The 25,006-nt window shown below is 41.2% G+C and overlaps 1 protein-coding gene across 1 annotated transcript; it reads left to right on the top strand.

Annotated features, from left to right (window-relative positions):
* Positions 1-15,188: 15,188 nt before the first annotated feature.
* Positions 15,189-17,018, top strand: LOC128572821 (zinc finger protein with KRAB and SCAN domains 7-like). Its single transcript, XM_053572932.1, has one exon. It carries the CDS (start codon positions 15,210-15,212, stop codon positions 17,016-17,018), a length of 1,809 nt encoding a protein of 602 aa, XP_053428907.1. The 5' UTR covers positions 15,189-15,209.
* Positions 17,019-25,006: the final 7,988 nt, after the last annotated feature.

Here is a 25,006-nt window from a genome sequence, read left to right as displayed (position 1 = left end):
GTCATTGACATACTGAACCAAGGTTAAAGGAGAAGAATCATAGGACTGGAGGTCTCGTGATAATGTGTGGCCAAATAAATGGGGACTGTCACGAATCCCTGGGGGAGTACAGTCCAAGTAAGTTGGGAAGAAGTCTGAGAAGTATGGTCAGTCCATGTGAAGGCAAACAGGTCTTGGCAATTAGGATGTAAGGGAATGGAGAAGAAGGCATCTTTGAGGTCTAGCACAGAGAAATAAGTGGTACGAGGTGGGATATTTGATAGGAGGGTGTATGGATTAGGGACTACTGGGTGTATAGGAATGACTGCAGAGTTGATGAGTCTCAGATTTTGTACTAAGCGATAGGTGCCATTAGGTTTTTTAATTGCTAGTATGGGAGTATTATATGGTGAGCAGGCAGGTCATAAAAATCCTTTTGTAGGACACCCTGTATAATAGGTTGAAGTCCCAGGGGACTAGATTAGGTAAGTGGATATTGACGTTGAGAAGAAAAAATAGAGGGGTCTTGTAGTTTAATAAGAACTGGAGAGCAGGTGGCAATTGAGGGCGTTTTAGTAGCCCAAACCTTAGGATTTACTTGCTCTGGTGGAATGGGCCAGGGAGACAAGTCTAAGATGGCTTGGGAAAGGATGAGGCAGAGTGAGGCAGAAGGAGATGGGTTAGCATCTATTAATTTAAAATCAAAAGTGAGGGCAATATCTAATTTGGAAAGTATGTGATGTCCCAGAAGGGGAACTGGACATGAAGGCAACACCAAAAAGGAATGTATAAATGAAAAATTACCAATCATGCAGTGTAAAAAAGGAGTTTGACGTGGATGGTGCGAAAACCCTTCTACGCCGACAATAGAGGTAGGTGACAGGGAGGTAGAACCTGTGAACTCTTTAAGAACTGAGAAGCTAGCTCCTGTGTCTAACGAGAAGGCAGTTATTCTACCTGCCACCATCAGGGTTATCCTTGACTCTGCAAAGGTGATCTTCATCAGGTGAGAGAAGCCAGGGTCTCATCAGTCTTTAGAAGAGGTAAGCCCCAATAAGTCTGCTGTAGGTGCTGCAGGTTGGCTGGCCCCATGTCCTCTCTGGGCCAAGGGGCAGTCGGCCTTCAAATAGCCCTTTCTTTTGCAGAAATAACATGGCCCTGGCGCGGGCCTGGGATTGGGGCAACGTTGTACCCAGTGGCTGGCCTTCTTCATTGCATTTGTAGCATGGTCCAGGTGGTTGAGTCATGAAGCGGTTTTGGGCCCCTGATGACTTAGGCAGGTTAGAAATCATGGCCTTAGTGACACTGTTTGTAATGTTCTGAGCTAGCATTTGATAATCTTGGGTTTGAGATTTTTTATTTTCCCTTCAGAAAACATCATGTTGCCCCATGTAAACCTTAAAGGCTGTGTCTAAGATCATGGCCTGGGGTATCAGGGGTCCATGCTCCAAGCGCTTTAGTTTAAGGTTGATGTTGGTGTAACTTTGGTTAAAGGAATAAGTCATGCGAATGTTTTTCCTATTTATTGTTTCAGGGTCTAAGTTATTATACTAAACAAAAGCTTCAGTAAGGTGTTGGAGGAAAGCTGAAGGATTTTCAGACTTATCTTGTATGACTTCTCATAATTTATCATAATTGATAGCCTTGTTGGTGAAAGCTCTAAATCTGGAAAGAATGCAGGTAATAAAATTGTATCTACTTTTTCACCAGCATTGTTGCGTGACCGGAGATGCAAACAAACAGCAGCTTTGCTGTGGGTGTAAACTCGCTCCTGTAATTATTAAGTCAAGAAACAGACTATACACTGTGGGATGGCATATAGCAAAAATCTTTATCCCAGGTTTTGGTTTTATACTTTTCCAGTCACGTATTATCTATTAGTTTCATCATCACCTTATCTTCTTTTTTACATATCTGAAATTTAGCTTGAAAGGAAATATTTTGTTATGATATCAATGCAATCACCTGTGTAGTAAATCTCTTCTTCTAATCAGTGACTAATTTCTGAGCAGGTCACAAAGACGAAAGTAGCCACAGGGGAATCGATTATCTTCAAGCATTCACTCAGTTTACTCAGTATGAAGTAATGACTGCGTCCTTCCTTCAGGGCAGAGCACCTATAGACCTCCAACAATATGTTGTTAACATATGTCAACCCTCTGGCCTGCATCTCTGAGGAAGGGTGGCACACCCTTGGATCTCAGGCTTCCTGCGATGTACAGCTTCAGAGAAAAGGCGTAAGGAATTTACAACTCCAAAAAAGCCTAACCCTGTGAGTAACTCAGGGGGTCCAGGTCTCTTAAGCCTCTGGAAGAAAAGCAAGTCATTTTAAAGTCACACTGAATTTACTTTGTGTGCTTGATGTAGGATATGGTTATTTCTAAATATTATCCTACACAGCATTATTATTATAATTCCAATTTGGCTGGGAGTTAAGGACTGCGGTGTTACCTGTAGGATGCTAATTGTTTGACATATGAAATTGATCTTCTGCCTCTTTCACCCTCTCTCACACTTGTTTGTGCTAGTTAGTGTTCAGGGTATTAGTTAAAATAATAACATCATGCCAGGTAAATTGACAGGACATAGTAATAAATTGAAACTCTTGATTAAAATGAGGAGAATTAGAAGTAAAAGAACCTAGTCTAACCTTAAGGTGTGTCATGGGGAAAGGAATAGAAACAGAAACTACATCATCGACTCCAGCTACCTCATGGAGCAGGCCCAGGAAGTGAGAGGGAGTTGAAGGTCCCTCTAATTCTGAAGACCGATGGGAACGGGATTGGGTGAGGGGATCAGAGGGAAGTGAAGGATGAGTAGTGGATGCTGTAGAATTAGTTTGAAATTCGTCTACATTGCTACATCATAAGGAGGAGTTGGAGAAAGAAAGGGGTAAAGTGGTCTGGAAGTGTTTTTTTGAGCAGCAGGAGGTGTACTGAGAGACAACACAGAGGAACTTTGAAGGCTAGTGGGAGGGGAGGAGTTAGGAGACAGTCTCAGATTGGTTGATGTGGAAGTAGGAGGGACAGAGGGTGGAGGCAACTGTGTGGTTGAGGGAGGAGCTGAATTTGGAGGGTCTGGAACAGGAACTACTCCTGTCCTGGAAATGGTGGCCGTTTGCCTGTGTGGCAGAGGTTCATCTGCTGGGTCAAATAGGTCTGGTTCAGGGAGCTAGAGAGCAGAAGACTTCTTTGTTACAAGAATTTTGGGAGGGCGGAGCAAGATGGCAGCCGAGTAACAGCTTCCTTGCATCTGGGCACCGTGAGTCTGGGGAGATAGGACTCCAGGCATCTCCGGCTGGTGGGAACTGCCTATCATCACTCCTATGAGGATACAGGGAGTCAGCGAGAGACTTCTGGACCCCAAGAGGAGGACTAAAACAGTGGAAAACCGGCAAGTGGTCGCGTGTGTTCAACCCGTCTAAACCCGCCCACAACTGCAAGTTCAGTAGCAGCGAGACTGCAAACCAGAAAGGCCTTACCTGTGAACTCTTTTGATGTCCTTGGACTTGGCACTGAGTTGAACTGCCATGGGGAAGGCCTGAGTGGGAGTGCGGAGAACTTTGGCCATTGTCTAGGGCCCCAGTCTGAGCCGCTGAGCCAGACGGAGCTAATAGTGTTTGGCGGTGGGTCACACGGATCCATTGTCAGTGATCTGCCCCGGCAAGCTCCGCCCTCAGGGTAGCAGAGCTAGAAACGGGTGGGAGCTGGTAACCCAGCAACCAAGTAGCCTAAGGGTGGGGTCTGAGCCGCCTTGCAGCCCTAACCCTCAGGGGCAGAGTGAGACCGGTTTTGGCACACTGAGTAAGTGGATAGCCACTTCAGCAGTGATTCCAGCGAGAAAGCTGGGAAAGCTTCTGCTCAGCAAGTTTACAAGTTCAAAGTGCCTTTTAAGTGGGCTGAAGAGAGATTTAGGGTGTCTACCTGCTGGGGTTTGAGAAATCAGCAGCCTCCAGTCGTATCAGAACTGTGACTAACATCTCATACCCCAAAAGACCACCTGTTGCCCAGACAATATTCAACAACATATACAAACTGCTTTGTTTTTGGTTGTGTATTTTTTTTTCTTTTTTTTTTGTTTGGTTGGGTTTTTTTGTTTGTTTATTTTGACGTTATGATGTTCTTTTGTTTCTTAATTTCAATCTTTTCCATACAGATCCCTTTTTCTTTCTCAATTTTTCTAGTTTAATTATAATTTCCCATTGCTGCCTTTTTTAATAACTACAACTTCATTTTTGCTAGTGTTTCTACCGCTATCACTTGGTTTTTCACCCAATTTTATCGCCATAAAGTTTTCTGTTTGCTTGTTTTAGTTTGATTTATAGCATTTTTGTCTTTCCTCTCTACTTGGTGGAGGTGGGGTACTGTGTCTGATCAGGTTAGCAAAGAGCTGCTGACCTCAAGGGAACCACCCAACTGGGCACCCAACCCCCAGAAGGTGGGGTTTTTTAAGGTTGTGTCAAAGTACCCTACTGTACACCTATATTGCCCTGTCTCCCTCTTTCTGTGCCTCTCTTCTTTTTGTCAATATTCCTTATCCCTACCCCCTCTCCTTTCTCTATCTTTCTTTTTTTTCTTATCACTCGGTCCTCCTTTCTTTCATCCCTTTTTTGCTCTTCAACCTTCTCACCTTTCTGGTCCTGTAACCCTTAGTCCACAGGCAAAAGAACTTAAAGAGCAAGAGGAAGTGAAAGGAAAATTAGGGCAAGGAAACAGATAAAAGAAATCACTCATGAGGAAGAATCAGCAGAAAACTCCAGGCAACATGAAGAACCAGTCCAGAACAACCCCGCCAAGGGACCATGAGGTAGCTACTGCAGAGGATTCCACCTATACAGAAATGTTAGGAATGACAGAAAGGGAATTTAGAATACACATGTTGAAAACAATGAAAGAAATGATGGAAACAATGAAGGAAACTGCTAATAAAGTGGAAAATAACCAAAAGGAAATCCAAAAACAGAATCAAATCAGAGATGAACGATATGAAGAATATAAAAAGGATATAGCAGAGCTGAAGGAAATGAAACAGTCAATCAGGGAACTTAAAGATGCAATGGAAAGTATCAGCAACAGGTTAGACCATGCAGAAGAAAGAATTTCAGAGGTAGAAGACAAAGTTTTTGAGATAACTCAGATAGTAAAAGAGGCAGAAAAGAAGAGAGAGAAAGCAGAACGTTCACTGTCAGAATTATGGGACTTTATGAAACGTTCCAACATACAAGTTATAGGAATTCCAGAAGGGGAAGAAGAATGCCCCAGAGGAATGGAAGCCATACTAGAGAATATTATAAAAGAAAATTTCCCAAACATCACCAAAGATTCTGACACACTGCTTTCAGAGGGCTATCGGACCCCACACGCCTCAACTCTAACCGAGCTTCTCCAAGACACATTGTGATGAACCTGTCCAAAGTCAAGACAAAAGAAAAGATCCTGCAAGCTGCCAGGAGTAAGCGCCAGTTGACCTACAGGGGCAAATCCATCAGAGTGACCTCAGACTTCTCTAATGAAACTTTCCAAGCAAGAAGACAATGGTCATCTACCTTTAATCTACTTAAACAGAACTATTTTCAGCCCAGAATTCTGTACCCTGCTAAGCTAAGCTTCAAAATTGATGGAGAAATCAAATCATTAACGGATATACAAACATTGAGGAAATTCACCACAACAAGACCAGCTCTACAGGGAATACTTCAACCTGTTCTGCACACTGACCACCACAATGGATCAGCAGCAAAGTAAGAACTCAGAAATCAAAGGACAGAACCTAACCTCCACACTGATGCAAAAGATAAAACTAAGCAATGGACTCTCACCAAATAAGACGAATAGAATACTACCACACTTATCAATTATCTCCATAAATGTTAATGGCTTGAATTCCCCACTGAAGAGACATAGATTGGCTGACTGGATTAAAAAACACAAGCCATCCATTTGCTGTCTGCAAGAAACACACCTGGCTTCAAAAGACAAATTAAAGCTCCGAGTCAAGGGTTGGAAGACAATTTTTCAGGCAAATGGAATTCAGAAGAAAAGAGGAGTTGCAATCTTATTTTCAGATACATGTGGATTTAAAGCAACTAAAGTCAAAAAAGACAAAGATGGTCACTTTATATTGGTCAAGGGAAAACTACAACAAGAAGACATTTCAATTCTAAATATCTATGCACCAAATTTAAATGCTCCCAGATTCTTGAAAGAGACCTTACTCAGTCTGAGCAATATGTTATCTGATAATACAATCATAACAGGGGACTTTAACACACCTCTTACAGAGCTGGACAGATCCTCTAAACAGAAATTAAACAAAGATATAAGAGATTTAAATGAGACCCTAGAACAATTATGGTTGATAGACGCATATAGAACACTCCACCCCAAAGATAAAGAATATACATTCTTCTCATCACCCCATGGAACATTCTCCAAAATTGATCATATCCTGGGACACAAAACAAATATCAACAGAATCAAAAGAATTGAAATTTTACCTTGTATCTTTTCAGACCATAAGGCACTAAAGGTGGAACTCAACTCTAACAAAAATGCTCGACCCCATCCAAAGGCATGGAAATTAAACAATCTTCTGTTGAATAACAGATGGGTGCAGGAAGAAATCAAACAGGAAATCACTAACTTCCTTAAGCATAACAACAATGAAGACACAAGCTACCAAAACCTGTGGGATACTGCAAAAGCAGTTTTGAGAGGAAAATTCATCGCTTTAGATGCCTACATTCGAAAAACAGACAGAGAGCACATCAACAATCTCACAAGAGACCTTATGGAATTGGAAAAAGAAGAACAATCTAAGCCTAAACTCAGTAGAAGAAAAGAAATCTCCAAAATCAAATCAGAGATCAATGAAATTGAAAAGAAAAGAATCATTCAGAAAATTAATGAAACAAGGAGTTGGTTTTTTGAAAAAATAAATAAAATAGATAAACCTTTGGCCAGACTAACTAGAAATAGAAAAGTAAAATCTCTAGTAACCTCAATCAGAAATGATAAAGGGGAAATAACAACTGATCCCACAGAGATACAAGAGATCATCTCTGAATACTACCAGAAACTCTATGCCCAGAAATTTGACAATGTGAAGGAAATGGATCAATATTTGGAATCACACCCTCTCCCTAGACTTGGCCAGGAAGAAATAGACCTCCTGAACAGACCAATTTCAAGCACTGAGATCAAAGAAACAATAAAAAAGCTTCCAACTAAAAAATGCCCTGGTCCAGATGGCTTCACTCCAGAATTCTATCAAACCTTCAAGGAAGAGCTTATTCGTGTACTGCAGAAATTATTCCAAAAAATTGAGGAAGAAGGAATCTTCCCCAACACATTCTATGAAGCAAACATCACCCTGATACCAAAACCAGGAAAAGACCCAAACAAAAAGGAGAATTTCAGACCAATCTCACTCATGAATATAGATGGAAAAATTCTCAACAAAATCCTAGCAAATAGATTACAGCTTATCATCAAAAAAGTTATTCATCATGATCAAGCAGGCTTCATCCCAGGGATGCAAGGCTGGTTTAACATACGCAAGTCCATAAACGTTATCCACCATATTAACAGAGGCAAAAATAAAGATCACATGATCCTCTCAATAGATGCAGAAAAAGCATTTGATAATATCCAGCATCCTTTTCTAATTAGAACACTGAAGAGTATAGGCATAGGTGGCACATTTCTAAAACTGATTGAAGCTATCTATGACAAACCCACAGCCAATATTTTACTGAATGGAGTAAAACTGAAAGCTTTTCCTCTTAGAACTGGAACCAGACAAGGTTGTCCTCTGTCACCTTTACTATTCAACATAGTACTGGAAGTTCTAGCCAATACAATTAGGCAAGACAAGGAAATAAAGGGAATCCAAATGGGAGCAGAGGAGGTCAAACTCTCCCTCTTTGCTGACGACATGATCTTATACTTAGAGAACCCCAAAGACTCAACCACAAGACTCCTAGAAGTCATCAAAAAATACAGTAATGTTTCAGGATATAAAATCAATGTCCACAAGTCAGTAGCCTTTGTATACACCAATAACAGTCAAGAGGAGAAGCTAATTAAGGACACAACTCCCTTCACCATAGTTTCAAAGAAAATGAAATACCTAGGAATATACCTAACGAAGGAGGTGAAGGACCTCTATAAAGAAAACTATGAACTCCTCAGAAAGGAAATAGCAGTGGATATTAACAAATGGAAGAACATACCATGCTCATGGATGGGAAGAATCAACATTGTTAAAATGTCTATACTTCCCAAAGCAATCTACCTATTCAATGCCATTCCTATCAAAGTACCTACATCGTACTTTCAAGATTTGGAAAAAATGATTCTGCGTTTTGTATGGAACCGGAAAAAACCCCGTATAGCTAAGGCAGTTCTTAGTAACAAAAATAAAGCTGGGGGCATCAGCATACCAGATTTTAGTCTGTACTACAAAGCCATAGTGCTCAAGACAGCATGGTACTGGCACAAAAACAGAGACATAGACACTTGGAATCGAATTGAACACCAAGAAATGAAACTAACATCTTACAACCACCTAATCTTCGATAAACCAAACAAGAACTTACCTTGGGGGAAAGACTCCCTATTCAATAAATGGTGTTGGGAGAATTGGATGTCTGCGTGTAAAAGACTGAAACTGGACCCACACCTTTCCCCACTCACAAAAATTGATTCAAGATGGATAAAGGACTTAAATTTAAGGCACGAAACAATAAAAATCCTCAAAGAAAGCATAGGAAAAACACTGGAAGATATTGGCCTGGGGGAAGACTTCATGAAGAAGACTGCCATGGCAATTGCAACAACAACAAAAATAAACAAATGGGACTTCATTAAACTGAAAAGCTTCTGTACAGCTAAGGAGACGATAACCAAAGCAAAGAGACAACCCACACAATGGGAAAGGATATTTGCATATTTTCAATCAGACAAAAGCTTGATAACCAGGATCTATAGAGAACTCAAATTAATCCACATGAAAAAAGCCAATAATCCCTTATATCAATGGGCAAGAGACATGAATAGAACTTTCTCTAAAGACGACAGACAAATGGCTAACAAACACATGAAAAAATGTTCATCATCTCTATATATTAGAGAAATGCAAATCAAAACATCCCTGAGATATCATCTAACCCCAGAGAGAATGGCCCACATCACAAAATCTCAAAACTGCAGATGCTGGCGTGGATGTGGAGAGAAGGGAACACTTTTACACTGCTGGTGGGACTGCAAACTAGTACAACCTTTCTGGAAGGAAGTATGGAGAAACCTCAAAGCACTCAACCTAGACCTCCCATTCGATCCTGCAATCCCATTACTGGGCATCTACCCAGAAGGAAAAAAATCCTTTTATCATAAGGACACTTGTACTAGACTGTTTATTGCAGCTCAATTTACAATCGCCAAAATGTGGAAAGAGCCTAAATGCCCACCAACCCAGGAATGGATTAACAAGCTGTGGTATATGTATACCATGGAATACTATTCAGCCATTAAAAAAAATGGAGACTTTACATCCTTCGTATTAACCTGGATGGAAGTGGAAGACATTATTCTTAGTAAAGCATCACAAGAATGGAGAAGCATGAATCCTATGTACTCAATCTTGATATGAGGACAATTAATGACAATTAAGGTTATGGGGGGGGGAAGCAGAAAGAGAGAGGGAGGGAGTGGGGTGGGGCCTTAGTGTGTGTCACACTTTATGGGGGCAAGACATGATTGCAAGAGGGACTTTACCTAACAATTGCAATCAGTGTAACTGGCTTATTGTACCCTCAATGAATCCCCAACAATAAAAAAAAAAAGAAAAAAAAATAATAATAATAAAATAAAATAAAACAGAAAAAAAAAAAAAAAAAAAAAAAAGAATTTTGGAATCACCCAAACATAAATTAGGCTTGGTTCTAAGATATGAGAAGCCGTGAACATAGGGGACCTTGCTCCATTTGCCAAAGTGCTCACAATAGTTATATAAGTCTCGAATTAAAGAAAAATGAAATGAACCACAGCTTGGCCAGATACTTTGGTTATGTAGTTTGTAAAGTGGTCAAATCTAGGTAGAGAGTTAAATTAGTTTTCTTGGCTTTAAGTCTAATCCAAATTCTACCACATGGCACAATAAGCACCCCAAGGGGTAGTTAGGTGGGATAGAATGGCCTGCACCCATGGCGATTTGTGGCAGGAATAAAGCGTGAGCAGAATCTTGTGAGGATCAGGACAAAGGGTGGTCATCGCCCCTGCTTTGTTGCTCGCTGTGAAGATGAGAGCACAGTCTAGGACAGTCGTCACTATAACCCAGATCAGTGTCAGACCCTTGGGGCCAAGGAGAGCTTGAGATCTGGGGCCAGAAATTTTCATGTGAGGCTAGAAGCCCTGGGCTAGGCCATGCAAGGTTAATGGGAATAGGGAACTCAAGCCTCGAAAAAAGAGTGAATCACCAGGAATGTAAGCAACCCAGCCATGATTAGGGAAAACTCGCTCCCATAGGGGTACTCACCAAGTCTGGATGAGGCCGGCGTTGAGTCCTGGTTAGAGCACCTTGATGGATGGACACAAGCCAATGTGCTCACGAGTGCAGGGAGTGTGAGAAGAGGACAGTGAGCCCCCAGGAGCTAAAATCTCATGGAAGGTGTGGAAGCTACCCTTGGGAGTGTTCCCTAATTAGATTGCACTTCTGACACTAGATGAAAAGGCAGCAGTCGACCAGCAGAGATTTCACAGACCACCAAGGCTTGTACAAAAGGTGTTTATTGATGAGGGATGTTGTAGAGCAGCACCTAGAAGGAGAGAAAAGAGAAATAGAGAGAGTGTAAAAGAAAAGCATACCTTTATATAGGTTTAGTTAGGGGAAGTCTCAGAATGGTGATGGGACGGTAGAATAGCCCATAAGGAGTTACTACTCTGGTAAAAAGAGCCTTTAGAGGCAGGCCATAAGTTTGAAATTTCGGCAGGTAATTGGGACAGGGAGATGAGGTAAGTTTTGCGACTGGGAGCTAAGGAGATGTCTAGTAGCCAACTCTCTGTGCTTTGAAAGGAGCTGTGACTTTAAGAGTGAGACAGTTAGTCTGGGTCTGTTGAAAGCAGGAAGGGGATTTCTGGGGAAGGAGCTTTTCTGGGCAATTACCTAACAATACATGCATACATATGTGTTCATATATACATACACAATAAATACATGTTTTCCATTGATGGAAACAACATATTAACAATTGTGTATATTTCATATTGGTGAAAAGTTATATGCAGGGTGGACATAAAGTGCGTGTACTATTTTAAATAGTTTACTAAACTTAAAACTTCACCATTTAGGGCGGTTCTTCTCACTCAGTGAGTTGGGCGCAGGCCCCATATACTGAGGGTGGTGGGTTCAAACCTGCCCCAGCCAAACTGCAACAAAAAATAGCAAGGCGTTTTGGCGGGCACCTATAGTCTCAGCTACCTGGGAGGCTGAGGCAAGGGAACCACCTAAGACTAAGAGCTGGAGATGTTGTGAGCTGTGACGTCACTGCACTCTACTGAGGGACACAAAGTAAGACTTTGTCTCTAAAAAAAGAAAAAAAAACTTCTGGCTGGGTGCCCGTGGCTTAAGCAGCTAAGGCGCTAGCCTCATACACCTGAGCTGGCGGGTTAGAATCCAGGCCAGGCCTGCCAAACAACAATGATGGCTGCAACCAAAAAAAAAAAAAAAAAAATTAGCCAGATATTGTGTGGGGTGCCTGTAGTCCCAGCTATTTAGGAGGTGGAGGCAGGAGAATCACTTGAGTTAGAGGTTGCTGTGAACTATGATGCCACTGCAGTCTACCCAGGGAGACAGGTTGAGGCTCTGTCTCAAAAAAAAAAAAAACCTTAATTTAAATTTAAATTGTTTACTATTTAAATTTAAAGTACTTTACTATTTAAATTGCACATGAACTTTACATCCCCCCTATATTTAGAATTAGCCAGCTGGACCTGTTTTAGAAGATCCCAATTTGGTGGGCAACATCCAAAGCATCATAATCAGTAGCCAGTGGCACATGTGCCTTCTTCTCTCCATAAAGCCTGGTCAGGGTGTAGACCTTGACCACAGCAGTGTCATAGAGCTGCTTCATAGCTTTTTTGACCTAGTGCTTGTTGGCTTTGACATCCACAATCAACACGTGTGTGGTGTTTTCCTTTCTCTTCTTCACGGTGGACTCAGTGGTCAGGGAGAACTGCATGATGGCACAGTGGTCAAGCTTGTCTCCTCTGGGGGAACTCTTCCTGGCATAATTGGGCTGCCTCTGCAGCAGCCACAGTGTCTTCACCGCTGAAATGTGGGTGATGCAGGAATATTCTTTTTTGTGTGTCTGTGGTTGTCTGTTAGCACTTTGGCTTTCGCTTTGGTTTTGAGAGGAGCACGAGCTTTTTTCTTCACCTTTGGCACCATCTTGTGAAAACCAGCAATTATTTTTAAAATGGAATTTTTTAAAATTTCCCTGAACTATGGACTTTTGAGGGGCAGCCTGAGCTTTGAAAGGGGAGCCAGTCCTCTAATTCAGCCTGTCCAATAGAAATAAAATGAGAGCCTTGTGTGGTACTTCAAATTTTCTAGTAGCCACATAAAAGATAAAGAAATAGGTTAAATTGATGGTTATTGTTTAGTGAACTTAATATATCCAAAATATTATTTATTTATTTACAGTTTTTGTTTTTTTCATTGTTCTTAAGAACTTTATTTTTTATTTTTTTTTTATTAAATCATAGCTGTGTACATTGATATGATCATGGGGCATCATTCACTAGCTTCACAGACCGTTTACCAAGTTTCACATATACCCTTGTAAGATGCACAGCTAGTGTAATCCCACCAATCCCCTTCCCTCTACCCCCTGCCCCCTCCCTCACCCTCCCTTTCCCCCTTCCCCTATTCTTAGGTTGTAACTGGGTTATAGCTTTCATGTGAAAACCCCAAATTAGTTTCATAGTAGGGCTGAGTACATTGGGTACTTTTTCTTCCATTCTTGAGATACTTTACTAAGAAGAATATGTTCCAGCTCCATCCATGTAAACATGAAAGAGGTAAAGTCTCCATCTTTCTTTAAGGCTGCATAATATTCCATGGTGTACATGTACCACAATATATTAATCCATTCGTGGATTGATGGGCACTTGGGCTTCTTCCATGACTTAGCAATTATGAATTGAGCTGCAATAAATATTCTGGTACAAATATCTTTGTTATGATGTGCTTTTTGGTCTTCTGGGTATATGCCCAGTGGAGGGATTACAGGATTGAATGGCAGATCTATTTTTAGATCTCTGAGTGTTCTCCATATCTCTTTCCAAAAGGCATGTCTTAAGTTGCATTCTCACCAGCAGTGCAAAGTGTTCCCTTTTCTCCACATCCGCGCCAACATCTCTGGTCCTGAGATTTTGTGATATAGGCTAGTCTTCTCACTGGAGTTAGATGGTATCTCAAAGTAGTTTTGATTTGCATTTCTCTGATGATTAAAGATGATGAGCATTTTTTCATATGTCTGAAGGCCGCACGGCTGTCATCTTCAGAGAAGTTTCTCTTCAAATCCCTTGCCCAGCCTGTGATGGGATCCCTTGTTCTTTTCTTCCTAATGCGTTTGAGTTCTCTGTGGATTCTGGTTATTAAACCTTTGTCGGAGACATAACCTGCAAATATCTTCTCCCTTTCTGAGGGCTGTTTGCTTGCTTTACTTACTGTGTTCTTGGCTGTGCATAAGCTTTTTAGTTTGATCAAGTCCCAGTAGTGTATTTTTGAAGCTGCTTCAATTGCCCGGGGGGTCCTCCTCATAAAATACTCACCCAGCCCGATTTCTTCAAGGGTTTTTCCTGTACTCTCCTCTAGTATTTTTATAGTTTCATGTCTTAACTTTAAATCTTTGATCCAGTTAGAGTCTATCTTAGTTAATGGTGAAAGGCACATGTGGGTTCACTTTCAGTCTTGTACAGGTTGCCAGCCAGTTCACGCAGCACCATTTGTTAAATAGGGAATCTTTTCCCCACTGAATGTTTTTAGTTGGCTTGTCAAAGATTAAATAATGGTAATTAGCTGGATTCATCTCTTGGTTCTCTATTCTGTTACAGACATCTACTTCTCTGTTTTTCTGCCAATACCATGCTGTTTTGATCACTATTGGTTTGTAGTATAGTCTGAGGTCTGGTAGTGTAATTCCTCCTGCTTTGTTTTTATTTCTGAGTAATATCTTGGCTATTCGAGGTTTTTTCTGATTCCATATAAAATGAGGTATTGATTTTTCAAGATTTTTAAAGTCTGACAGTGGAGCTTTAATAGGGATTGCATTGAAATTATATATTTCTTTGGGTAGTATGGACATTTTGATAATGTTGATTTTTCCCAGCCATGAGCATGGTATGTTTTTCCATTTGTTAATATTTTCAGCTATTTCTTTTCTTAGAGTTTCATAGTTCTCGTTATAGAGATCTTTCACGTCCTTTGTTAGATAAATTCCCAAATATTTCATCTTCTTTGGCACTACTGTGAATGGGATAGAGTCCTTAAGTGTTTTTTCAACTTGACTGTTGTTGGTATATATAAAGGCTACCAATTTATGAATGTTGATTTTGTAACCTGAGACGCTGCTGTATTCCTTGATCAATTCTAAGAGTTTTGTAGTAAAGTCCCTAGTGTTTTCCAGATATACTATCTTATCATCTGTGAAGAGTGAAAGTTTGATCTCTTCTGACCCTATATGGATACCCTTGATCACCTTTTCTTCCCTAATTGCGGTGGCTAAAACTTCCATTACAATGTTAAAAAGCAATGGAGACAATGGGCAGCCTTGTCTGGTTCCTGATCTGAGTGGAAATGATTCCAATTTAATTCCATTCAATATGATATTGGCTGTGGGTTTGCTGTAGATGGTTTCTATCAGTTTAAGAAATGTCCCTTCTGATAAAGAAAGGAATATGGTTGTTTCAGGAATGGAGGAGAAGTAGTTGGGGGTTAATTCTCTGAATGTCCCCCAGGCTGTGGGGGCTCTGCTGCCTTACCGCCCGCTCTCCACACCTGTTAAGCGAATTGACATGTCTCAATTGTCCTGAGTGAGCATAGGTGTGCATATGCAAGTGTGGCTGCGATAGAATGGACTGTCCATGTCTGGTTTACACCATACACCTTGTGCTGCCAGGACTCTGAACTGGAATAATTGGGTTACAACTCCAGCACAGGAACAGGAAATGCACTTGCAGGAGATGGCAGCTCTGGGTGCAACAAAGGAATCCCCTCCTACCTCACCGCTCAGTGGAGGCTCAGTCCCTGGAGCCCTCTTGGAGCCTCTTCATGACCCAGGGGCACATCACCTTCCCAATGTGCACTTTGCTCAACTTGTTTCCCCGGTTCCTGCCTTTCCCCAAGCTGGTAGCTCTGGAGACCAAGCAGGAACAACTGTGCTTTGGATGGTCAGGTGCCAGGACACTGCGGCATGTGAGGACCTGTCTGTGGATGACACTGAGCAGAAGTGGAAAGGTCTGGCATTCAGTCAGAGAGCCCCGTACTGGAACGTGATGCTGGAAAATTACCACAGCTCGGCCTCGTTGGCAGGTGAGAACAAGATGGAGAGTTCAGAGTTAACTTTGAAGCAGGAAATTTCTAATGTATCAGAGTTATCTGATAGCACATTGTGGGTACCCTTTGGCCTGGTTCCTGGGGCACCAGTGTCTGGAGATGTCCATGAAGATACATTCAAAACGCTAGAAGGGCAACCCTTAGATGAAGAAGAGAACAGACTACAAAGTGATTTTTTGGAAATAGTAGATGAGGATAAGGAAAAATACAGGTGTGAAGAATATAAGGAAGTTGAGGAAAACCCAAATCTGTCCTCCAATCCTGCTGAACATGGGGGAACTCGAAAGGGACGGAAGAAAACCTATCAGTGTCAGGAATGTGGGATAGCCTTCAAAAGGAGTTCACACCTCATTGGCCATCAGAGAATCCACACTGGAGAGAAACCCTATGAGTGTAATGAATGTGGTAAGACCTTCAGGCAGACTTCTCAGCTTGTTGTTCATTTGAGAACACACACGGGGGAAAAACCCTATGTGTGCACTGAGTGTGGAAAGACCTATCGCCATAGCTCCCATCTCATTCTACACAAGAGACTCCACAGTGGGGAGAAACCTTATAAATGTAATGAATGTGGAAGAGGTTTCACTCAGAGTTCCCGACTCATTGACCACCAGAGACTTCATACTGGGGAAAAACCTTATGAATGCAGTGAATGTGGAGAGGCATTTATTCAGAGTAAAAGTCTTCTCCGACATCAGATTCTTCACAGTGGTAAGCAACCTTACGAGTGTAATGAGTGTGGGAGAGCTTTCTGTTCCAACAGAAATCTTATCGACCATCAGAGAATCCACACTGGGGAGAAGCCTTATGAGTGTAATGAATGCGGCAAGGCCTTTAGTCGGAGTAAATGCCTTATTCGACATCAAATCCTCCACACTGGGGAAAAGCCATACAAATGTGGTGAATGTGGGAAAGCCTTCCATCAGAACTCTCAACTTGCTGACCATGAGCGAATTCATACTGGAGAAAAACCATTTGAATGTAGTGAGTGTGGTAAAGCATTCAGTCTGAGTAAATGTCTTATTCGACACCAGAGACCTCACACAGGTGAAAAGCCCTATAAGTGCAGTGAGTGTGGAAAATCCTTTAATCAAAACTCACACCTCATTATACACCAGAGAATTCACACTGGTGAGAAACCCTATGAATGTCATGAGTGTGGAAAGGTCTTCAGTTATAGCTCTAGCCTAATGGTCCATCAGAGAACCCATACTGGGGAAAAACCCTATAAATGTAACGATTGTGGGAAAGCCTTCAGTGACAGCTCCCAGCTCATTGTGCACCAGAGAGTTCACACTGGAGAGAAACCTTATGAGTGTAGTGAGTGTGGGAAATCCTTTAGTCAGCGTTCCACTTTTAATCACCACCAACAAACTCACACTGGAGAGAAGCCCTCCAGTCTGACTCAGTCAGTTTCTTAAGGCCTGGTTCTCTGAGACAGAGATCAAAGACCTTTGAGTTAAGCTTTCTTTATAAGGATGCTCTCCCTGGTCTCCTCTTGGAAGTACTAATCAATTTGAACCTGCCTGTTTTTCCTCGGGTCAGTAAGTTCAGAGAGTGGGAATAACTTGCCCACCATGAACAAAGTAAGGACTACATATTTCTGTAACTTGTAGATTTTGTTTTCTTTTAATTTGAACTATATCTAATTTCTTAGTTATACATATTATAATCAGACTGTGTGCTTCTCAAAAGATGAATAGATTGTTTTCTACCCTAATTTCTCCATTTTGCTGTTTATATAAAGTCATTCTATAAGACTAATTCATTCTGCTGCTTGAATACAGCAATCTTTTTTTTCTTTACGGAGTCTCATTCTGTTGCCCAAGCTAGACTGTTTTGGCATCATAGCTCCACAGCAACCTCCAACTCTTGGGCTTAAAGTGATTCTCTTGCATCAGCCACCCTGGCAGCTGGGACTACAGGCACCTATCACAACGCCCAGCTTTTTTTTTTTTTTTTAGAGAAAGGATCTCATTCTTGCTCGACTGGTCTTGAACTCCTGAGCTTAGGCAGTTCACCCAGTTTGGCCTCCCAGAGTGCTAGGATTACAGGGGTGAACCCCCCATGCCTGCCCTTTATTTTTGTTAAACTTATGTTGATTTGACCTTAAGATTTGAATTAGATGGTGTTCCAATGTGCAAATGTTCTTTAATTGCCTTGGAAATTATGTGTTTCTGTATATTTTCTTACATTTGAGGTCAGCTATGTATCTATTCTTTTAGCATATAGATAACACTTTGTAGTATCAGTTGTTAAATAAATAATTTTAAAATCTCAAAAAAAAAAAAAAGAAATGTCCCTTCTATACCGATTTTCTTAAGTATTCTGATTATGAAGGATGCTGGATATTATCAAAAGCTTTTTCTGCATCGATTGAGAGAATCATTTGGTCTTTGTTTTTGAATTTGTTTATGTGCTGGATTACATTTATAGATTTACGTATACTGAACCAGCCTTGAGATCCTGGGATAAAACCAACTTGATCATGATGTATAATTTGTTTGATGTGTTGCTGGATTCTGTTTGTTAGGATCTTGTTGAATATTTTTGCATTTATATTCAATAGTGATATCGGTCTATAATTTTCTTTTCTTGTTGGGTCTTTTTCTGGTTTGGGTGATGTTTGCTTCATAGAACGTGTTGGGTAGAATTCCTTCTTTTTCTGCCTTTTGGAACAGGTTGAGTAATATAGGTACTAATTCCTCTTTAAAGGTTTGGTAGAATTAAGACGTGAAACCATCTGGTCCTGGGATTTTCTTTTTAGGGAGGTTTTGTATGTTGATGCTGTTTCCGAACTTGATATGGGCCTGTTCAACATTTCCACTTGATTCTGGCTAAGTCTTGGAAGGTGACATGCTTCTAAGTATTGGTCAATTTCCTTCAGATTTTCATATTTCTGAGAATAAAGTTTCTTGTAATATTCCTTAAGGATTTTTTGGATTTCTTATTTCATCTTTGTTGTTTCTGATTGATGAGATTAGAGATTTTACTCTTTTTTTCCTGACTAGGTTGGCCAAAGGTTTATCTATTTTATTGACCTTTTCAAAAAAACAGCTTTTTGATATATTAATCTGTTGTATTATTGTTTTGTTTTCAATTTCATTTAATTCTGCTCTAATTTTGGCTATTTCTTTTATTCTACTTGGTTTGGGAATGGAATGTTCTTCCTTTACCAGTTGCTTGAGATGTCCCATTAAGTTGTTAACTTCCTCTCTTTCCGTTCTCTTGAGGAAGGCTTGCAGTGCTATGAATTTCCCTCTTAGCACTGCCTTTGTGGTGTCCCAGAGTTTCTGATAGTTCGTGTCTTCATTGTTGTTTTGTTCCAAAAAATTGGCGATTTCTTTCTTAATCTCATCTCTGACCCAGCTATCATTCAGCATAAGGTTATTTAACTTCCATGTTTTTGAATAGTATGCAGGTTCCTATTGTTACTCAGCTCAAGTTTTATTCCTTGGTGGTCCGAGAAGATGCATGGAATAATTTCTATTCCTTTAAATTTACTGAGGTTAGACTTGTGACCTAAGATGTGATCGATTTTGTAGTAAGTTCCATGGGCTGATGAGAAGTATGTGTATTCAATTTTGTTGGGATGAAATGTTCTGTAGATATCTGCTAAATCCAAATGTTGGATGGTTAGGTTTAAATCTAAGATTTCTTTGCTCAGCTTCATGTTGGAGGATCCATCCAACACTGCCAAAGAAGTGTTGAAATCTCCAACTATTATGGAGCTGGAGGAAATCAAGTTACTCATGTCTGTTAGAGTTTCTCTTATAAATTGAGGTGCATTCTGGTTGGGTGTATAGATATTAATAATTGAGATCTCATCATATTGAGTATTACATTTAACAAATATGAAGTGACCATTCTTGTTCTTCCTTACTTTTGTTGGTTTAAAGCCTATTGTATCTGCAAATAACATTGCAACACCTGCTTTTCTCTGATTACCATTTGCCTGAAATATGGACAACCATCCTTTCACCCTGAGTCTGTATTTGTCTTTTAAGTTAAGATGTGACTCTTGTATGCAACAGACATCTGGCCTGAGTTTTTGTATCCAATTAGGTAACCTATGCCTCTTTAGAGGACAGTTTAAGCTGTTCACATTAATGGGGTATATTGAATATTAGAAAGACTGCAGATCTCTCTGCTGAAACTTTTCAAGCCAGAAGAGGGTGAAGTTTTGGGTATCGAGTTTTTCAAAAGTCCAGTGGGCATTTTTAATCCTTTTGCCAGTGTGGAAATTGGAGTTTGATCCGAAGTTTCTGAGTGAGTTTACTTTTGTGGTATAGGATTGGGTTGGTCATTATGGAGGATAGGTCTGAGAATATCCTGAAGAGCTGGTTTGGTTATGGCAAATTTCTTCAACATATGAATGTCATTAAATTATTTAATTTCTCCATCATAAATGAAACTCTGTTTAGCTGGATACAACATCCGGGGATGAAAGTTATTTTGCTTTAGGAGATTAAAAGTCGGTGACCACCCTCTTCTGGCTTGAAAAGTTTCAGCAGAGAGATCTGCAGTCTTTCTAATATTCTTGCCTTTGAGGGTGATGGTTTTCTTTCTCCTGGCAGCTTTGAGGATTTTCTCCATCATATTAACTTTAGTGAAGTTAATTATGATATGCCTGGGGGATGTCTTATTGCGGTTGAGTCGTGCTGGGGTTCTGAAGCTGTCCGCTATCTGAATTTCAGAATCTCTAGGCATGTCTGGAAAATTCTCTTTCATAATTTCATGCAGAAGGTCCTCTGTGCCCAGCAGGCCACTTCATCTGTTTCTGGAACTCCTATGATTCGGATATTTCCCTTCTTTGAGTTATCCCAGAGCTCTCTGAGAGAGTGATCCATTTTTGCTCTCCATTTCTCTTCCTCTTTGAGAGTTTGGGAGCGTGCTAAAGCTTTGTCTTCAATGTCAGAAATCCTTTCTTCTGCTTGCTCCACTCTGTTACTGAGGGATTCTACTGTATTTTTCAGATCTTTGAGTGCCGCAAATTCTTGCTTCAAATTGTAAAATTCTTTGGTGATCTTGTCTTTAAATTCGTTGAGTTCTTGAGACAACTTTTGAATTTCACCTCAAATTTCCAATTCGTACTTTTCCTTCATTCTATTAATCTTGTTTGCAATCTAAACTCTGAACTTGATTTCTGACATCTCAGCCATCTGTTTATAAATAGGGTCTTTAGTTACATCTGCCATATCTTTCTTTGGGGGGGGAGGTTGATCTACTCTAGTTATTCATGTTACCAGAGTTTTTCCGCTGATTTTGTCCCATGATTATTTTACTCCATTTGACTAGATGAGTGGATAAAGAAAAGTTGGGTTCGAGGATCCAGGAGTAGTGATTAACCATCCCTTTGCCCTAAAGCTTGGACTGGTGTCTATACCTTTTTCCCTGAAGCTTTGCCAATGATCTGTACAGTGGTACGGCCTGAGAAACTGAGGACCTGCTTTGTGTTGTGGGCCTAAGTTGCTCTGTCTTGATTTCAGCTGGTCTTTGCCCAACCCTAGTGAATCAGTTACTCTGGGTTGACGTCTCAGCTGTGGAGAAATACTAGCAATTAAGACACCCCCTGACCCCCAGGCAACAATTGGAAAAGCAAAATCAAACCTTCCTACAACAACATACTCAGGGTTCCACTTGGATAGTCCTCAGATAATTGGCCCAGTTCAAGAGGTCCAAGTCAATTGTCTCAGTCAGTGCCTGTCTCGGGTGGAAGAGTCTAAAAAGTCTCTCGCAACTAGATTCAGGGTTTTACTGACAACTCAACTCAAATATGACTTGCTGTGGTGCTCCATGAGGTTAGGAGGAACCATCCAGTAAATAGATTAGTCTGGAAGGTTGATGCCTCCTTCCCCACCTTGCACCTCTGTCACACCCAGTCACTGATAACCCTACAGGTCTGTGACCCAGTTGCCTCCATGAGCAGATAGTCCTGGGGTTTGCACCTGCCTGAATCACAGGGAGATCTATGTCTGCTCAGCAAGGGTGCTGCTCTCTGCCACTATCCGGCAGGGAGAGGTGAGGTCTGACAACTTTGAGGGCTTGATGGAGGCTGGGGCTGTTCACTCAGTTCCAGCCCTGCCCCTGATTGATGTTACCAACAGAACAGAATGACTTTGTGGAATTTTTCTCTGTCCTGGCTAAATTTCCCTGCAGAAGAGAAGTTTTTTTGAGTTCACGGAACCTGTACCTCAGGCCCTGTCTTTTCTCCTGTCTGGTATTTTGTATTCACAGCACTGTTAGCTGTCAGTTCTAGCCTCCTGCCCTCCTTTGTCTAGGCTGATGATCCCCTGAGGGCTGGGTGTGTCTTAGGCTCAGTAAAGCAATTTTCTGGGTCAGCACTGCCTTGGAAATCTGCCGGCTCTGTGTATGCATTTTCTAGTCCCCGCACTCCACCCAGGCCGGTACCACCTCAGGCAAAAACTTTACTCATGAGGCATGTGTTTCCATCCCAGATCTTTTCTGCCAGTGACTTCCACTGAAGAAAATGCCTGGCCTTCTCTGGTTTCCCAGAAAGACAGGGGCTGTGACTCTGGAATATCCAGGGGTGAGCCCTATTGTTGCCAAAAATGGCTGTTGCTCTGCGCCTCAAGACACTGCCACTCTGGTGTGATTCCCTCTCAGCTCACTTTCCTCTCCTCACTCCCATGCCCCAGAATGAGCACTGGCCAGCAGCAGTCCATACCATGTCTGCACCTCTCGAGATGATACCTAAGAATTTGTACTCCTGGGGGACAGGCTTCCAGACCTCAGAGTGAGAGTGAAGGGGAGTGCTGGGAGCTCAGAATTGCAGGTAGAAAATACATACAGTTTTATACAGTTTTATGCCTGGCAGGAGAACACCAAGGCACCCAAGTAGGGGAAGTAGATTCAGTTGTCAAGAGGGTCTCTCCTGTGAGATATAATGGGAGGACATTTGAACTCTGCTCATTTGTTTATGGGTTACTCAGAGCCATTCTCATGGGGGAGGGGACTCCCATCTGCTTGGTGATGGATTTTGTACATTTTGTTTGTATTCTTGGGGTCGCAGCTCACCTCAGCAGGGTTGATGTGTGTTCTTCAACCTTCTCTCTAGGCACAGCTCTAATCCACCAGGTTACTTGCTAAATTTCTGTCCTTTAACTCTCCTTCTGGATGGGAGCCTCTGTGGAAGGCTGGCTTCTGTCAGCCATCTTGTCTCCACCCCCGAGTTTCTAATTTTTAAAAAGACCTTCACTGGGATGTTCCTCATGAGCTTCCCATAGATTCTCTCTTCTCAGATAGAGATGTTTACTAGAATGTTGATTTCTTATGGAACTTTGTCCTCATCATCCAAATGCTGGAAAATCAGCTACTAAAAATATTCAGAATGAAGCTTTATCATCAGAAGGCTGTTGTCTGAAGAAAATGTAATCTGAGAATTTAATTTAGACAGTAAGTCTCTCCTTTTCAAGGGAACAGGGCAATCAGGCATCTCAAGGAACTGATGAGGCACCTCTTTTTCTGCAATCCAGGAAGTAAGAGGTTTAAGAAAGAACTTTTGTTCCAGCTGTCCCATCACTCCTCCTTCAGAACCAGAGTGTTTAGTCAGAGGGGAGAGTGGAGTGTTAAGTACTAAATATGTTTTTCCAGCATTTACTAAAAAGTCTTGGCCCACAGCTTTCTATGGAAAGAGACAAGAGAGTAGACTTCCCACTGACAGGGCATTCCTAGTGCCATTGGGTCAAATGTTTGCTGGCCTTAAAGGAATCACTGTCATGGACAAGTATTTCACTCTGTGGCCCTGGTAGAGTGCTGTGGCATCATGATAGCTCACAGCACCTCAAACTCTTAGGCCTAAGCAATCTTCTTTCCTTAGTTGTTCCACTTTTAGTTAAGAATGGCTGTCTTGAACACTTGAGCTCAAGCAATCCACCAAACTTGGTCTCTCAGAAAGCTAAAATTAAAGGCATAGACAAGTATTTCTTTCTTTCTTTTTTTTATTAAATCATAACTGTATACATTGATATGATCATGGGCATCATACACTCGCTTCATAAACCATTTGACACATTTTTATCAGAGTGGTTAACATAGCCTTTCCGGCGTTATCTCAGTTACTGTGCCAAAACATTTACATTCTACATTTACCAAGTTTCGCAAATACCCCTGTAATATGCACCACAGGTGTGATCCCACCGATCCCCCTCCCTCTACCCACCCCCCCTTTCCCACTTCCCCCTATTGTTAAGTTGTAGCTGGGTTATAGCTTTCATGTGAGAGTCCCAAATTAGTTTCATAGTAGGGCTGTGTACATTGGGTACTTTTTCTTCCACTCTTGGGATACTTTACTAAGAAGAATATGTTCCAGCTCCATCCATGTAAACATGAAAGAGGTAAAGTCTCCATCTTTCTTTAAGGCTGCATAGTATTCCATGGTATACATATACCACAATTTATTAATCCATTCGTGGATCGATGGGCACTTGGGCTTTTTCCATGACTTAGCTATTATGAATTGGGCTGCAATAAACATTCTGGTACAAATATCTTTGTTATGTTGTGATTTTTGGTCTTCTGGGTATATGCCCAGCAGAGGAATTACAGGATTGAATGGCAGATCTATTTTTAGATCTCTGAGTGTTCTCCATATATCTTTCCAAAAGGAATGTATTAATTTGCATTCCCATCAGCAGTGCAGAAGTGTTCCCTTTTCTCCACATCCACACCAACATCTCTGGTCTTGAGATTTTGTGATATAGGCTAGTCTCGCTGGAGTTAGATGATATCTGAAAGTAGTTTTGATTTGCATTTCTCTGATGATTAAAGATGATGAGCATTTTTTCATATGTCTGAAGGCCGTGCTCCTGTCTTCTTCAGAGAAGTTTCTCTTCAATTCCCTTGCCCAGCCTGCGATGGGATCCCTTGTTTTTTTCTTGCTGATGAGTTTGAGTTCTCTGTGGATTCTGGTTATTAAACCTTTGTCAGAGACATACCCTGCAAATATCTTCTCCCATTCTGAGGGCTGTCTGCTTGCTCTGCTTACTGTGTTCTTAGCTGTGCAGAAGCTTTTTAGTTTGATCAAGTCCCAGTAGTGTATTTTTGAAGCTGCTTCAATTGCCCGGGGGGTTCTCCTCATGAAATACTCACCCAGACCAATTTCTTCAAGGGTTTTCCCTGCATTCTCCTCTAGTATTTTCATAGTTTCATGTCTTAAGTTTAAATCTTTAATCCAATGAGAGTGTATCTTAGTTAATGGTGAAAGGTGTGGGTCCAATTTCAGTCTTCTGCAGGTTGCCAGCCAGTTCACACAGCACCATTTGTTAAATAGGGAATTTTTTCCCCACTGAATGTTTTTAGTTGGCTTGACAAAGATTAAATAATGGTAATTAGCTGGATTCATCTCTTGGTTCTCTATTCTGTTCCAGATATCTACTTCTCTGTTTTT

The sequence above is a fragment of the Nycticebus coucang genome, chromosome 20 (assembly GCF_027406575.1).
Source record: "Nycticebus coucang isolate mNycCou1 chromosome 20, mNycCou1.pri, whole genome shotgun sequence".
NCBI classification, from domain to species: Eukaryota; Metazoa; Chordata; class Mammalia; order Primates; family Lorisidae; genus Nycticebus; species Nycticebus coucang.
This window is presented reverse-complemented; position numbering and strand designations above follow the sequence as displayed.

Excerpts from the sequence above, each read along its gene's own strand:
- LOC128572821 (XM_053572932.1), top strand. The coding sequence starts at position 15,210 with ATGCACTTGCAGGAGATGGCAGCTCTGGGTGCAACAAAGGAATCCCCT.